This window comes from Phyllostomus discolor, chromosome 12, assembly GCF_004126475.2.
Source record: "Phyllostomus discolor isolate MPI-MPIP mPhyDis1 chromosome 12, mPhyDis1.pri.v3, whole genome shotgun sequence".
Taxonomy (NCBI): domain Eukaryota; kingdom Metazoa; phylum Chordata; class Mammalia; order Chiroptera; family Phyllostomidae; genus Phyllostomus; species Phyllostomus discolor.
Genome location: NC_040914.2, coordinates 49,396,956 through 49,411,716, shown reverse-complemented (window position 1 = coordinate 49,411,716; position 14,761 = coordinate 49,396,956). Strand labels below are relative to the sequence as shown.

Genomic DNA, 14,761 nt, shown 5'->3' with positions numbered 1-14,761 from the left:
TCGTATCGTAATTCTACTGTGAGAGAGCTGGGCTGAACCCTACATTGTCATTTTGAACAGTAATCGTGTCATAAAAAGGACATTGGACTCCACAGTAACAGTACCACGTGCTCCGTTTATTGAGCACATGCTACATGCCAGCCACCATGCTAACTCCGGAATCGGCGCATCGCACCAGCCCCACGGGGCATGTCATAGTGCCACCGCCTTAAGGTCTGGGGGAAGCCGGTGTCGGGAAGTAGCCAGGTTTGGTAAGCTGGTAACCCGCTAGCAACTGGCACAGCTGGGATTCAAATCTCCGACTGGTTTACCGTCACTGCTTTAGAAAGTTAGATCAAGAAGCAAACCAGGACTGAAATTCTCTTTGCAAGAATGTCAAAATGTAACTTGACATTCGAGTTCTGGGGAATTAATATTAGCTTTGAAAACCTATCACGAGTTCTTAGTTCTCTTTTCGGTAGAAATAAATTCCGAGATGACTTTCACATGTTGTAACAACTATCGGTCAAGTTTAAACTGCTGCAACTTAGTAAGAAAAAAAAAAAATCTTCTATCCAAACTCCATCACTGCATAGCTCCCAGTAAGAAAAACTGAGAAAGCTACAGATGACAATGGCACAAGAGAAGTAAGTTTTGTGATGTGCTTCATTAGTTCACAATCAGTCTGGTTCCTACCGAACACAGACACATTTAAAATCTCTAAGATGAGTTCAAGTTCTTCCATAAGGACACGATCTGTTTGTACTTCCTACTGTCGGAGGCGGCTGTTAAAGCTCCCCACGCAGTATTTATTGCATCATCTCAGTGTGTCACTAGAAGGTAAATTCCCAGGATTAGAAAGAGTAAACATTTTGGAAAACTTCTGGGAACACACCTGGTACCTAAAGGGGGGGGACGCACGCACACAAGGACACACGCATGCACCCATGCACGCACGCAACACGCAGCGCCCGCTGAAACGGTTTACCGGACATACCAGCAGTTCTACTCCAAAGAATATGCCGGACACCGTCCGCTCGGCTAGCAGGGGCCCGCGGAAGCGCACGACCCCCCGGAACTTCTCCTCCCCGGGCCTCAGCTGCACCTTCACGTGGCAGCCCACGTCCACCTGGAGGCCTTTACTCAGTCTGCTTCGGTTCTTAAACAGGCTCAGCCTCTCTTCGCAATTGGTGATGGCCAAAAGCAGCTCCGTGAACTTTTCGTTGATTTCCACCACGTCCTTCTCGTCAACGAAGAGAACCGCGTGCGGCTGCTCCAGGATCTTCAGGCCGATCTGACTCTTCTTGCTCTTGGCCGGGCCCCGCGCGTGGCCCACGGCCCGGTCCTGCAGGTACTGCCCTATGCTCCCCTTGGGCACCTTGAGGAGCTTCTGGGTCTGCTTGTCGGTCACGCTGCACTCCTGGAGGAGCAAGTAAAAAATCCGCTCTTCCCAGTAGGCCGAAGGAACTTTTTCTTGGCTCCATAAGCCTGAACTCATGGTGACGTGAATGCCAAAATATTAACTCAGAGAAAGGGGAACTGGGGCGTCTGTGGTGAGGCCGCAGGAGGGAAATTCACTGAGAGTCCCGGGGCCGGTGTTCGGCCAGCTGACGTCCATGCTGGGCAGCGCCGGGGGCGCGGCGCCTGCAGGGGAAGCAGAGAGAGACCCTTCACTCCGCAGGCTGAGAGAGACCCAGCCCGGGGACTGCGCACCCTCATCCGAGCAGCTGGTGGAAACACGCACGCACACAAAACACTCCCCCCAAAATATCTGACATGGTGGGAAGACACGTGTTACTTGTGTCTGCTGTAATTTTACATATTTACTTAAGGAGATCGATTGTGAGGCCTCTTCAAAGACAATAGCATAATGTTGTCTTCAAGGCAATGAAGCCTGTCAGATCAAGTTCTAAGTACAAGACAACTTTATGTACACACTTTTACACTTTAAAAAGTGACATTTTAAAGACATCCTGCCTAACTTAAATGAATGAGCGGATGTATTTGGACAAAAACCACATAAATCAAAAAGGCTACTAATTCTGTATGTACGCCTAGTTTAAATAAAAAGTTATCCATTGTAACTATTATCTTACACATCTTTCATCAATAAAATATCATAAAATCACATTCTGAGCCATAATTCATTTATCTATGTGCCATATTTTGAGAATGGAACATTTTATCTGTTTCATTTCCTTAATCTTGTACGTTTTGTCCTTTGGTAAATGTTAGTCATATTAATTATAGCTATTATTTAATTTCTCACAATCGCAAATATCAGATGTGGATAAATCTGATTATATTAAAGATACTTGAAAAAATAAATTCTGTAGCTATCAAAACTTAATAAGGAAATACAGCCATAGAGTATCAAATATAAAATTATTTTTACACCACAATTTCAGCTATATATACTGGCAAGGAATACACAAATGATGATTTTCAGTTTCAAATTTCCACTTAAAATTCTTTGAGAGTGCTCATCTCTCACAGTTAAAATGGCCCCCCCAACCCTACTTTGACAGTCGCAAACGATACACTTTCATGAATTTGAATTAAGACTTTAGTTCACTATTGTAAGTGTCTTACTGAAAACAACAGTTCCTATCTGCCCTCTGCTACATGAAGGTGGCTACTTGGTCTCCAAGGCCGGTTTCCACCCCACCCTTCTCCGGGGGGTGTCGCCTTCCCTCACTCCGGGTAACAGCGCCTGCCGGCGACCCGCTGACAGCGCCGTCCTGCTGACCAGTTTTGTCCTCGGAATTAAACAATAAATACCCTGAAAACTAAAGAACCAGATGTCTTGTTTCATCACTTAATGATGGAATAATCTGGCCCATCTACACCCGGGGTGACATTTCTTTGGGAATGTGTTATAGGAGCATGAGCTTTCCAGGGCGGTGAGTGTTCAAAAGCCTGTCCCTCCTCGGGCCAGCATGGGACATGCAGACCACCCACGGCGGGGCAGAGTCTGCCCCTCCCCCCAACCGACCTCAAACCAGCACCACTGCGCTGCCCCAGCCGCCAGAAGGAGGCAGGGCGGAGCTGGCATCAGGCGCTTCTCTCCCTTTTTCTCCACCCCCCCTTTTCCCTAGGTGTTTGTCTGAATTCCACTTGAGGGCAGTGTCTGCTTCAGCAGGAACGCAGCCCGAGTGCATCTGCCACTTACGTAAGACACCTGTGGCCGCCCGGACCCGGGCACATGTAAACAAAGCTGCTACGAGGGCGACCCCAACAGCCCCCGAGCCCCGGATTTGCCTCTCCTCCTTTAAAGTACCAGCATGCACCGCTTGTCATTTCTGTCTAAAATCCTTCTGCAATGTTTCAACAAGGAAATAGCACTCTTTTTTCCGGACCATCGACTTATCCTTATGAGCATAAATGAGTCTCTGTGACTCTCAAGGGGCGGAGGTGCTCGTCCCTTCGCCGGAAGGCTGTGGCTGGTGCCCCTGGGGCCCTGGGCCCACCGCACGCACACGCACAGGGCAGTCTCGTCTCCCCTAGCCGTCGGCCACTTCCTGTGGTTCCCCGCAGCGCCTCGGGCCTCTCTTACCACCGCTGCTTTCCAACCGGCTGCTTCTAGTCCCTTCTGAGAAGCCAGGTGATGAAATGTGTCTGTGTGCTTGAAAAAACAAGCAAAACCACCCTGAATGGGTCTTTCGGGCCTCAAGCACCCCGGCTCCCCTGCACGGGCGGGCAGGCGTGCATCTGACAGCACCGCACAGGAATGCGCAAGGGGCCCCTCCTGGGCGCGACTCCTGGGAGCCACAGCGCAGGGATTCAACTCGGAGGCTCCCGGGAGGCCGCGGTGGCCAAAAAAGCAATCTCTAAAAAAGTGAGTGGTTGTTTTGTTCTTTTTAAAATGTACTGAAGTATCTGGGGCCAGAACAAATTGCTTTGAAGTATAGCCATTCGGTTTTGAAGAGAAATTATTTTTTAATTCCTGAAAATTACACCTTCGAATAGTAAAACCAAGAACTCCTTTGAGTCGTAGAGTAATTATTACATGCCGACAGTACCTACTCTGTTGTTCTCTAGCCCAGCGACCCACGGGCATCTCAAATAAAACCATGGGTGCCGATGAGCTGTGACCCAGACAAAACTAAATTACTACGTGAATGCACCAGGACACTATCCTTTAAGCAAACGTGACTACAAAAGCGTTCCCCGAAAGCACTTTAAGAGACAGCCCCCGGTAAGACTGGATGGGGCCACTCTGGTTTATCAAGAGGCCGGGAGCGATCTCAAGGCCGGTATCGGGAAGCACATTCTACCGGGAAGCCGGTTTCGCCTCGAACAGCAGGCGCGGGAGCTGTTCTCCGACGTGCGTCCGCGCCAGCGGCGTCAGCTCGGCCTCGGGACCAGGATGGGCCACGTTAGGAAATCAGGGCAGCCCAAGCAAAAGCTGTAAGATACTTCAAAAGCATCATCCAAAAATGACAAGGATGCGGTCAGTCCCCTTTTACAAAGCATACGTTAAGAAAGAACAGGTTAGAAACTGTCGCATTAAAAATGGATTCTCTCCTTTGCGACTGATAATTAGAGCATGCTGAATGGGGGAACTTGATAGCTCCAGTCTAGAGTTACACGAGATGAAACATTTAATGATCTTTCATATCTCGATCTAACAGCATTACCGCAGAAACATGTTAATGGGAAGACCTTCTGTCTCTTTAGAAAGAAGATAATGCCAACATTCCTCTTTCCCGGGATATCCGGAACAGTTCAATGAAGTCTTAGGAAACCCAAGCAGTAAAAACGGAGTCAAGGCTACGTGGAAAAGATTTCAGTCTCGTTAGCAATGAGTTTCTTTATCACGCGAGAAGGTCTGTCAGTTTGTTGGGTGTTTTTATGCACTCGGCGCAGCGTTAGATGCTGAAAAACACAGGCTGTGAAACACGGCAGCCTTCACCGTGTTCTCCCGCTACCTTTCAGGCCTGATTGTTTAAAATTTGCCTCGAACAGGCACTCCACCTTACGAATTAATATATCACAAATGATTCGCCTAGATAACATCGTACTTATTTCAGGCCGGAAAACCGAGCGACGGTGACTATCCTGAGAATGACTCTAAGTACTGGATGAAGATTACCAAGGGACTGGAATACAAAAATGTAGTTAACCCTAAAGCCGCATTGATTAGAAGGCCTTTCTTTTGACAACAGTCAAGATGAGAAACGGCTAGGGGTCACAGAGATTTGAAAATCTATCTGGTTATCTGAGCTGGCCCAGAGTCTGAATTCGGAGTGAAGGAGCACTTAATTGTGTTCAAACAAAGTCATGAAACCAAGACGAGGGTTCGGAGACACAAACATGTATCAATTTCCTTTCGATGCAATAAAGAGATGGTGAAGAAGTTTTATACGAAAGTCGTAAAGGTCAGACTGAAAGGTAACGTACACGCCGGCCACTACAGCTGACCCGCCGCAGCTACCTGACACTCGCAATGACTAAGTCGCCCGGAAGGGACAGCCGCTTTGATTCTCAAGTCATCGTGTTATATTTGTTCCAAGAACTTCATCAAAGGAAACACAGCAGATCTAATTTCAGAATAGTCTGCACCTCCTGAGACATCTGGATTTGAACTTGGACCCCCACGAGGCTCTCTACATCCAAATACAAATCACAACACTAAAATGCTGCCCCCAAGATACATGGCGAACAGGCGGGAAGGTCAGGGTGAATACAAAGGAAAGAAGACAACGGGACTTACTCCAAATGCTTCCGGAGAGCTAGAATAATTACCATTTTGAGAAAGAACATCTCTCGTTAAAAAGAACAAGTTATATTCCTGAACAGCTAAGGAATAGAAATACGGAGGTTTGAGGATGAGAAAAGAGACGTTCAGCTTTAATTTTCCTCGAGGATTCACTCGTGACCCAAGCGGGTAGGTCTTCAGTCCCTGAAACCAGCGGGATTGATCAGGGTGAAAAAAAAAAGGCCTGGCGCCCGCACCTGCACACTCAGAGCAGAGAAACAAGGACGCCTGCTGTCCCGCCAGGGCCAACCCGGCCACTGCACCTCCGGACTGTGAGTCCCAAACCCTGGCCTGACCGTCTGCGGCATTCAGGACGCGGGAAACCAATGAATGACTTGGTGGACTCAAGTGAGAACAGTGCAAGCCGAGATTCCATGGCCTCGTTCTCACTGCGTAAGTGATTCAAGCTTCTTGCAGGTTAGAAGGAAAAAGAGAGAAAGAAAGTATTTTCATGCTTTTTACCTAATTCTCTGGAAAGTAATCATTCTAATTCAGAATGATGTCATGGTCCATTTTTACATGTCTTCATTGTCACATACATACAAAAGAAATAAGAAATATTTCAATTATGAAAACAACTTGCGTGAGGTTCATTTGAAACCGGCTTCCGAGATCCTCGCACCTGCCCGCTGCCCATAAATTCTGTCCAACCACTGAAAAGACCTCGACAAGTTTAAAATCTTCCTGTGACAAAAACCTCATGGTCTGATGAACAGGATAATTACTCCTCTCTCTCGTCTTGTACTAACGGTGTCCTCAAATCAAACAAAACCACCGTGCAGGCAGGGCAGACCACACTGCTGCTGAGTGTTTGCTGTTTTATGTAACAGGGGCCCTGGCCTTACCAGCTAGCTCTTCACCAGAGTCACCACCCCAAGGCAGGCTTCTCCCCGAGAACACTGGGAAAATGTGCAGCCGAACATTAGAAAATGTTCTGGGTGTTAAAAAAACATTCGCAGCACGTAAACTTGCACAAGAATTTCCAGCAAATCATTTCCTCCTAATACTGTTCTCGTTCAAATCCACCCACCACCCAGTGGGGAACTGGCAGCTACACGCTTAGGGCCATTCAGTCTACTTGGGACATGAGGGGGTGGGCAGAAAACCACAACTTGAATGAACACCCTCTCTCAAGGCCTGGATTTTTCACCTGGAGTCAGTGGCCGCAAAAGGGACAATCGTATTAAGATCCCCATTAGCCCCAATTCAAAGGCAAGGCGGCGCAAGAGCCTCAGCTAAGGGCGCGACTTCCCTCCCAGGGAGCCCAGGGAGCCGAGGGGGCAGGGACGATGGCGGCTGGCAGACTGAAGGGCTCGGTGGCTGGAAGATGACAACGGCTCTGAAACATGCAAACGCCAGGGGCGGAATAGAAAAGATGCCAAGGGTGTGAATAATCGGGCAGCTGACCCGGCTGAACTCGGCAGATCGCTAACACAACCACGAAGAAAAAGCAAAAGGAAGAAAAAGGAAAGTGTACCTTGCTTCCGCGGAGCGCACCTTACCCCTACGGAACTCCGGGTTGTGTCAAAACCATCCTCACCCGAGAAAGGGGGAAACTGAAAGAAAAAGCAGAACACGCCATTAGGGAGGCCTGAACCCTGACTGCTCTTCCTGGGCGGAAGCCAGCACGGAGGGATCGATACGCCCCACCGCGCACAGGTGAGCTGTTACAGCCTGGGGCTCCCGATACCAACCCCGGTGGTCAGAAGCTGGCAGCCGGCCCGTGCCTCAGTTTCCCCACTTGTAAATACAGGGCCGAAGGGCAAGAGGATTTCCTGCGCTGCTCCCACCCCAAGTCCTGTCTTCTCCGGAGGTCCCGGCAGCGGCGACCAAGCTCCCACCACTCCGGAGCCGCTCGGGAACGCCTGGGGGTGGGGTGGGGGGCGGGGAAGACCTGGGCTAGGGGAAGCCCGGGCTGACGTCAGCGAGCTCAGCTCCCCGTGGGTTCGATCGGCTCGGGGCCGAGGCAACTAACGGGCCAACGCGGAGGGCCCCACGGCCACAGCGGCGGCTGGAGTCTCCCTGAGGCCGGGGAGGGGTGCCCGAGGTACCTGGTCGCCTGCCGCTCGCTGGTTCGCTCGCCTGCTATCTCACTCACCTCGGGCGGCGGGGCGTCTTCCCTTCCCCTGCCTCGTTAGCCCGTGTCCCCGACCACTGCCGGGGCCCCAAGCCCACCGCCCTGGTATTTACCTTCGACTCGCAGCCCACGCGCAGCCAAACCTGCTACCTGGGCCCGCCCCCACCTGCCCCGCCTCCGAACCACATGAGGGGGAGGGAGAGAGCGGGGGCGGAGGGGCAACCGCCGCACTAGCCAATCACAGCCAGAGTTGCGTTCTTGCGCACTCTCTGATTGGGTCACCCGGTGACAGACCTTCCTCCAATGGCCGCCTGCCCGGAGAGGACTGTAGGGACTTTCCGCTCTGTCAAGCTCGGTGGAGCCAAAGGGAAAGCCGAGGGGAGCGGGGGAAGCAAAGGAAGGTGGGGGCGGGGAACTCTGATGATTGGGCGGAAGACTGGGTGCCGCATTGCCATTGGCTGGCACCAGAGTCGGGGCGGGGCACCGTGCTTCCCCTGCTCCACCTCCCATGCCGCGATCCTGGGTGTAGGCTTAGCTGTCAAAACTCGCGCAGGCTGAGTTTGGGGCTGTGTTGGGGAGCAGTCCAGAGGAGCACTGGGGGTAGAACTTCAGGATCGCGGGGAAAAGCAACACGTTAGAATGAAACCGGAATCCTTTGTGCTTTCAATAAGGAGCTGCGTAGCATGGGGAACTTACAACCACGCTGAGCTTCGAGGTCCTCGTCTGTAAAGTGGAGATAATCTCATCACTTGCCTTGCAAGTATTGCTGTGAAATACCGTGTGGAAAGTTCCTGACGCACAGCAGGCGCTCGGTCGCATCAGATCTCTTTCTCTCCTCCGGATTCAGGCTGGGACCCTTGCTGCTTCTGAGCGTCCGTAGCCACCTATCCCTGGCCAGAGGGAGGTCTCCCTAGGGTGGTGAGGAAGGGATTTCCAGACGCCGCCTCACTCAACTCTGCACCCCTGGCCACCAGCCAGGACTCGGGGTGTAGTTAAGGATCTTTCAATTAGAAGGGAGGTTTGTGATTCCCAAAAGTGCTCAAAATATTTAAGGAAGTGCTTTTTATAATCAGTCCCAGAGCCTTGCAGCATGCTTTGCTGCACTGGATACTTCTGTTAATTAATTCTTTCTCCTTTGACATTTTAAGTACCAATTATAGGAGAAGGTGATTAATAGTGAGGAAGGAAGAGGGGCGTGTGTGTATGTGTACTTAATCATGAGAGGGGGAAATTTCCCCAATGGAAAGTGATATCTCTGAAGATCTGGGGAATTTAAACCAGTGAGTACATTTTTGAAAAAGTCACGTGAGTGATTACTAACAGTAAACAGGTCACCCCCGTCCCTTGCCATATGCACTCAGAATGAAATGGGCATCTTTTGAAAACCTAAGCTTCAGTCCATGCTTGTCCCTCCCTAGTCTGTTCTTACCTTGTTTCTCAAGTGTCATGGCCGCACTGCATAGAAAGCAATAACATGGGACACAGTCCTGGCTCACAGTGTGGCCTTAGGTGACACCGGTCTCCTTCTAGATCTAGATTCTCCAACGAAGTGGTAGGAATCAGAGGTCCCAGCCTGGCTGTCTGGGAGAAGAAACCGGCCTGAAGACTCTTTCTGCCAGACCCATACAGAGGGGAGCGGGAGGAGGAGGAGGAGCGGAAAGAGAAAGCAGAGTGGCAGAGAAAGGTATTGAGTCCTTGTGGGCGGGGCTGGCACTCTCGCCTTCTCCCTCTGCCACACTCCATCATCATTCCCTATTATTCTCCCTGGCACATTTTCATTTACGTCAACCGCCAGCCCTGAGGCATTTGAGTCAGCTGTCCCTGGCCTAGGACATCCTGGCGAACTCCGTGATGATGCTCTTGGTGCTGCTGGGCCCTCTGCTTCAGCCCTGCTTTCTTCCCCACCAGCCATGGTCAGATCCCTGGCTCAGTCCTCCTGTCACACGTCCCCTGAATCATACGGTGTCATGGCCTGGCTTCCTCTGAGAGATACTCTTGTGAGCCAGGCCCGATACGCGGGGCTTATCTCAATGCCCATCTCCCGTGGATTGGTAATGGCTGCCCAGAACACGGTGTTGAAAGCAACTCTGACGCTGCATTCAGGCTCGCAGGGATGTGACAGGGAGCGGCAGTGCAGTGCTGTTGGTTGCAGTCCTTGATAAGCTGGCGTCGCCTTTTACAGACGGAAGATTAAGGTCCCAGGAGGGAAAATAACTTGTTCCGGGTCACCCCCCAAGAGATGAGCTGAGCCTCTGCTTTTCCTGACTTCAAGCCAGGGCTCTTTCCGCCTCTGTCGAAATAAACTCCGCTGCTGAAATACCCACCCTCTCTGCCTTCCAACTCCTCCCCTGGTTTAAGGCCCAGCCCAAGTCCACCGTCTTCAAAGGGTCTTTGCCAACGGCTCCAGGCCCTGCTGATCACCTCTGTCTATCCTGCACTTACCCAACCGACAGTGACCAGGAGACAGCGCAGCTACCAGGCAGAGGACTCCCTGCCCTCTGGCAAGGAAGAAATTACACGATCAATTACTGCTGAGGTTAGCATGAGTCTCAGAAGGCAAAGTGCTCGCACACACAGAAAAGGCCACTGGGCACTGGGGGAAAGCCTGTTGGAGAAAGTCCCTTTCTGATGAGGTGGGAAGATGACTGGCCGTTGGGGGTGGGCGGGGGGGGCACCAGGTAAAGGGAACAGGAATGCGGGTGACATGTGGAAGGAACTGCTAGAGGCAAAGGACAAGAAGGGGTGGGTGCAAAAGGGCCACAGCAGGTGTGGGTCTTTGTCCAAGAGCAGTGGGACCCCTCGGAGGGGCCCTAAGCAGGACGGGTGACTGTGTTTCTAAACTGTCCTGCGTGGCTCTCTTACTGCATGGGGCGGGGGACCAGCAGGAGGTCTTTGAGTTGCATGGAGCTCTTTCCCGGAGCTGGGGACCTCCTGGTGGCCTGCCAGGCGCCTAGGACTTCGAGTAGCATCTGGTGAGGACTCCACGAACCTCAGCAGCGTGGTTATTCATTACACACCCCCTGTGCTTCCCCAGTGGGTATCACAGGCCACTTCCCACTTCCGGCCTCACCAGAGTCAGCGCATGTGTTACACTGTCCACTCGGCACCTCCCACGCCACACAGCCTCAAGTGAACTCCGACATTCCCCGATCCACTGCGACCCTCTGCCTCCCAGCTCAGGAAAAGGCCACTTCCAGCCGCTCACCCAGCCTCCCGTGGTCCGGCCGTTTGCCAGCCCCGCTGTGAACAGGTGCACGCGGAATGAACTCTGAACCACAGTGTCACCTGGACCGGGCACCCCCGCCCCAAGCAAGGATACTGTACCCTGCTTTCTCCATGATTCCCAGCACGGTTGGTGTTTCAGTCAAGGGAGGAGCTGAGGGTCTGCCGTGTCAGCAACGGCCCCCTCTCTGTCCCCCTCTAAGTCCTAGGCCGCTCGGCGAGCAGGAGCTCTGGGTGCGACCGAGCATTCTGTCTGCGGGCTTCTACTCCGGTCCCCTAAATGCGCTTTTTGATAAGATAAAAGGGATCGCTTTAATCGTCTTTAAACTCCTCCCGCTGCACTATCACTCCGCGCTGTCCCCTGGGAGCTATTTGGCGTCATCAGTGGCAAATGATCTCGGTGGGATTCGGAAGACACACGCGGAGGGAAAAGGGGTTCAGTGCTGTCCAGTGGGAAGCCCGTTCTGGGCAGTAGCCACATCAGCAACAGCCCCGCGTCCCAGGAAACCTTCCTCCCTTGGGAAGGGACACTGAGGGTGCTGGGGGGAAGGAGACTCATTATATTACAATCTGCCCCGACTTCTATTTTCTGTGCCCTGTAAGTAGGGCGGATACTCCATCCATTCAACACATATTTGAGCACCTACGATGCGCTGGGCACCGTCTAGACTCTGAGGACGCTGCAGTGGGCGGGGTCCCTGTTCCCCTGGAGGAGACGCACTAGAGGACGGAAGAAACAGAGGGACGTGAGTCGCTCATGCTGAGAAAGACGGTAGCAAGCAGGACAGGGGAGAAGAGAGTCATAGTGCCTGCTGTTTCAGGTGGGCAGTTCCGAGAAGGGCTCCCTTAATGAGGGGACATTGGAACAAAGACCTGAAGGAAACAAGAAAGCCACCCTCCGTCCAGGAAACAGTGGTGTTTCCTTAAGGGGAAAGAGGCAGGTGCAAAGTTCTGGAAGCAGCAGCGTGCTCGGTTAGCATCGTCTAGGAATGGCCAAGCAGCCGTGTGGCTGGAGCACAGAGAACAGGCAGGGGGGAGGAGGGGTGGGGGGAAATGTAGGGGTGGGCCAGGCATGCATGAGACCTTGGCTTTCACCCTGCACCAGACGGGAAGCCCTGGAGAGTTTAGATCAGGGCAGGGGCCGGCCTCACTTTTATTTTAACGGGCTCACCCTGAGGGGCGAGGGCAGAGGCAGGGAGACCAGTCAGGAGACTGATGCAGCAAGGGAGTCAAGGGGGCCCCCAAGGACCCCTTGTTTCCTGGGGGTGGGGGGCAGAGCGGCTGAGGGGGAGGGGACGTGAGACTACAAATAAAGGGGATGCCGATCTCCTGTAGGGAGGGTGTTCTCGGTGAATGACCAGGGGAGCAGGTGCGACACCTGGGAGACAGGATTTGTGAATTGTTCGGGCAGCGATGACAGGTGGGGTTAAATTTAGAGCAAAACAAAAAGGGGGAGGGAGCCCAGCACCTTGGATTGCCGGTCTGCACAGCTGCAGTCCCTCCCCGGGGGAAACGTCATTCATAACCTTGCTGGTCACCTGTCACCTGCCAGCTGAGGCCCGAGGCTATGCGTTCCCACAGGTGCAGACAAGGCCAGGTGTGTGCCCTGATGGCTGTGTGCTTCATGCCCACCCCCAGCTGCAGCACCCCCGCTGGGGGGTGGGGGGAGGGGAGGTGCGAGCATGTTGGTGCAATAATGAAATGACGCTGTCCTTCCGCTCAGCCCGCCTGGAGTCTGATTCTGCCACCCACGTCTCTGGGGGGGTGGGGGGGGTGTGCACTTCGGCATCTGGGTTTGGTGCTGTGCGGGGGGGAAACACTCAGACTGACTTCTTTTTCTCCTAGGATGATGGTGAATATCATTAAAGCCGGAAGCTCTTTTTAAAAATTCTCTTGCTGTGAGAGCTTTTTCCACACATAAGAACGGCATGATTGCTGCCACAAACAAGGACAGTGCTCCCGGAGGAGCCATTGGTCCCCTGCACACACCCTTCAGGCAGTGTCCCCATCAGAGAACTTTAAGGTTAAGATCCTCCTTTGCCAGTTACCTGCACAGGCCTGGGATGCTTTCGGTGGACCTGCTGAATGTTTCAGTTTGGAAACTTCTCCTCTGACCCCTGACAGTCATCACGGACCCAGACCTCAGTACCGCTCTCTCCTGAGCTCTCTGGAGCTCTCCGTCCTCCGTGATCTCTCTGGGGCACGTCTTCCAGGCCCAGGAACCCCACTCCCTTCTTGACGCCGAGAGCCCCCATGCTCTTCTCTCCGGCCGAGACTTCTCCCACAGGGTCCAGCCTTGCACCGTAACTTGGTGTCTTCACTTGACTTCTGCACCCAGGCGTCTCAGACTCGACAATCCAAGATGGAAGTCCCTCCCACTCACACCAAGCAGGGTCCCGACCTGTCATCTCCAGCCTCCCAAGTACTCAAGCCGGAAACCTAGGAAGTCACCGTTGAGTCCTCCCCTTCCCTCATCCCTCACATCCAGTCCGTCTGTGAACCCTTGAGCATCGACCTCTAGACCGTCCCTAGAACCCACCTCCTCTCTACCCCCAGGGACGCCCCCTTAGGCCAGCCCACCGCTTCCGACCTGCAACAGCTCCCAGGTCGTCCCAGGTGGTCTCCCTACTTCCACTCCCCCCATCCCCACCCCCATGCATTCCAGTCCCTTCTCCACCCAGGAGCAGAAGAGGCCGTGACACGTGATTGGGTCACATCTCTCCTGCTTAGAACTGTCTGATGACTTGCCAGTATTCTAACGTCAAGTCCAAGCTCTCGGCCGTGGCCAGCTGGGCCCTTCACAACTGGAGAACCCATCTGGAGATTTTCTCCCCTTAGCTTGCCTCCAACATACTGTATTAATGTCCTGTGGCTGCTGTAACAAATTGCCATATACCTGGTGGCTTAAAATGACACAGGTTTATTCTCTTACAGTCCCAGAGGCCAGAAGTCCCAAAGGGGCTGGAGCCAAAATGGTGGCCGGGCAAGACCCGCCCTAGGGACACAAGTGTCCTGGCCTTTTCCAGCTTCTAAAGCTGCATTTCGGGTTCCACAGGGTCCCTTCCTCCACCGTCCAAGCCAGCAGGGGAGCACCTTACACCAGCGGCCACACTGCCTTCTTCTCCTGGGTCAGCTCGTCCTTTGCCTCTCTCTTCTGAGGACGGCTGCAGCGGCATTTGGGGGTCTCTCCTCGTCACAAGATCCCTAACGTAATCACATCTTTAAAGTCCCTTTCGCCATATAAGCAACACTCACAGGTCCCAGGGATTAGGATCTTTGGGGGGCCATTATTCAGCCTACCACACATACCATGCTCTTTCCCACGACAGGGTCTTTGTACAGCTCATTGCCTGTTTACCTGGTACCGGCTGCTCCCTCCCCTTCTCCCTTCCCCTCCCTCCCCCCTCCCTCCTCCTCCCTCCCCCTCCCCTTGTTCCTCCTCCTCTCCCTCCCCCTCTCCCTCTCCCCTCACCATAACTGCCTTGAAGACAGGAACCATGCCTGTTTTGTCCACCCACCGATTGCACGTAACACATCCGGCTAACGTAACTGCCGTCCGGAATTAAGGGAGATGCGTCCCCCATCCAAGACGCGCACAGAGGCTGCTGTGCTCAGGCATCAAGACAAAGCGGGCCTACCTCCGCCTTCCTCCTGGTCTCCTCCGTCAGAAACAATGATCTGGTCAGACCCTAACACCACCCACAGGCCAAACCCACAGACAC

At 53.0% G+C, this 14,761-nt stretch overlaps 1 protein-coding gene across 3 annotated transcripts in view; it reads right to left on the bottom strand.

The window, feature by feature from the left end:
- Window positions 1-8,009, bottom strand: part of CYLD (CYLD lysine 63 deubiquitinase) — a 32,104-nt gene extending 24,095 nt beyond the window's left edge. For 2 of the 3 annotated variants that reach the window (XM_028501786.2, XM_036013574.1), the window contains exons 1-3: window positions 7,931-8,009; window positions 7,218-7,296; window positions 977-1,623 (exon numbers count right to left, since the gene is read on the bottom strand). In XM_028501786.2, coding sequence (XP_028357587.1) covers window positions 977-1,477 — 501 coding nt within the window. In that variant the 5' untranslated portion in view covers window positions 1,478-1,623; window positions 7,218-7,296; window positions 7,931-8,009. Of the gene's footprint in view, window positions 1-976; window positions 1,624-7,217; window positions 7,297-7,838 lie in introns of all 3 variants that reach the window. The other variant, XM_036013573.1, reaches the window with a different exon arrangement.
- Window positions 8,010-14,761: the final 6,752 nt, after the last annotated feature.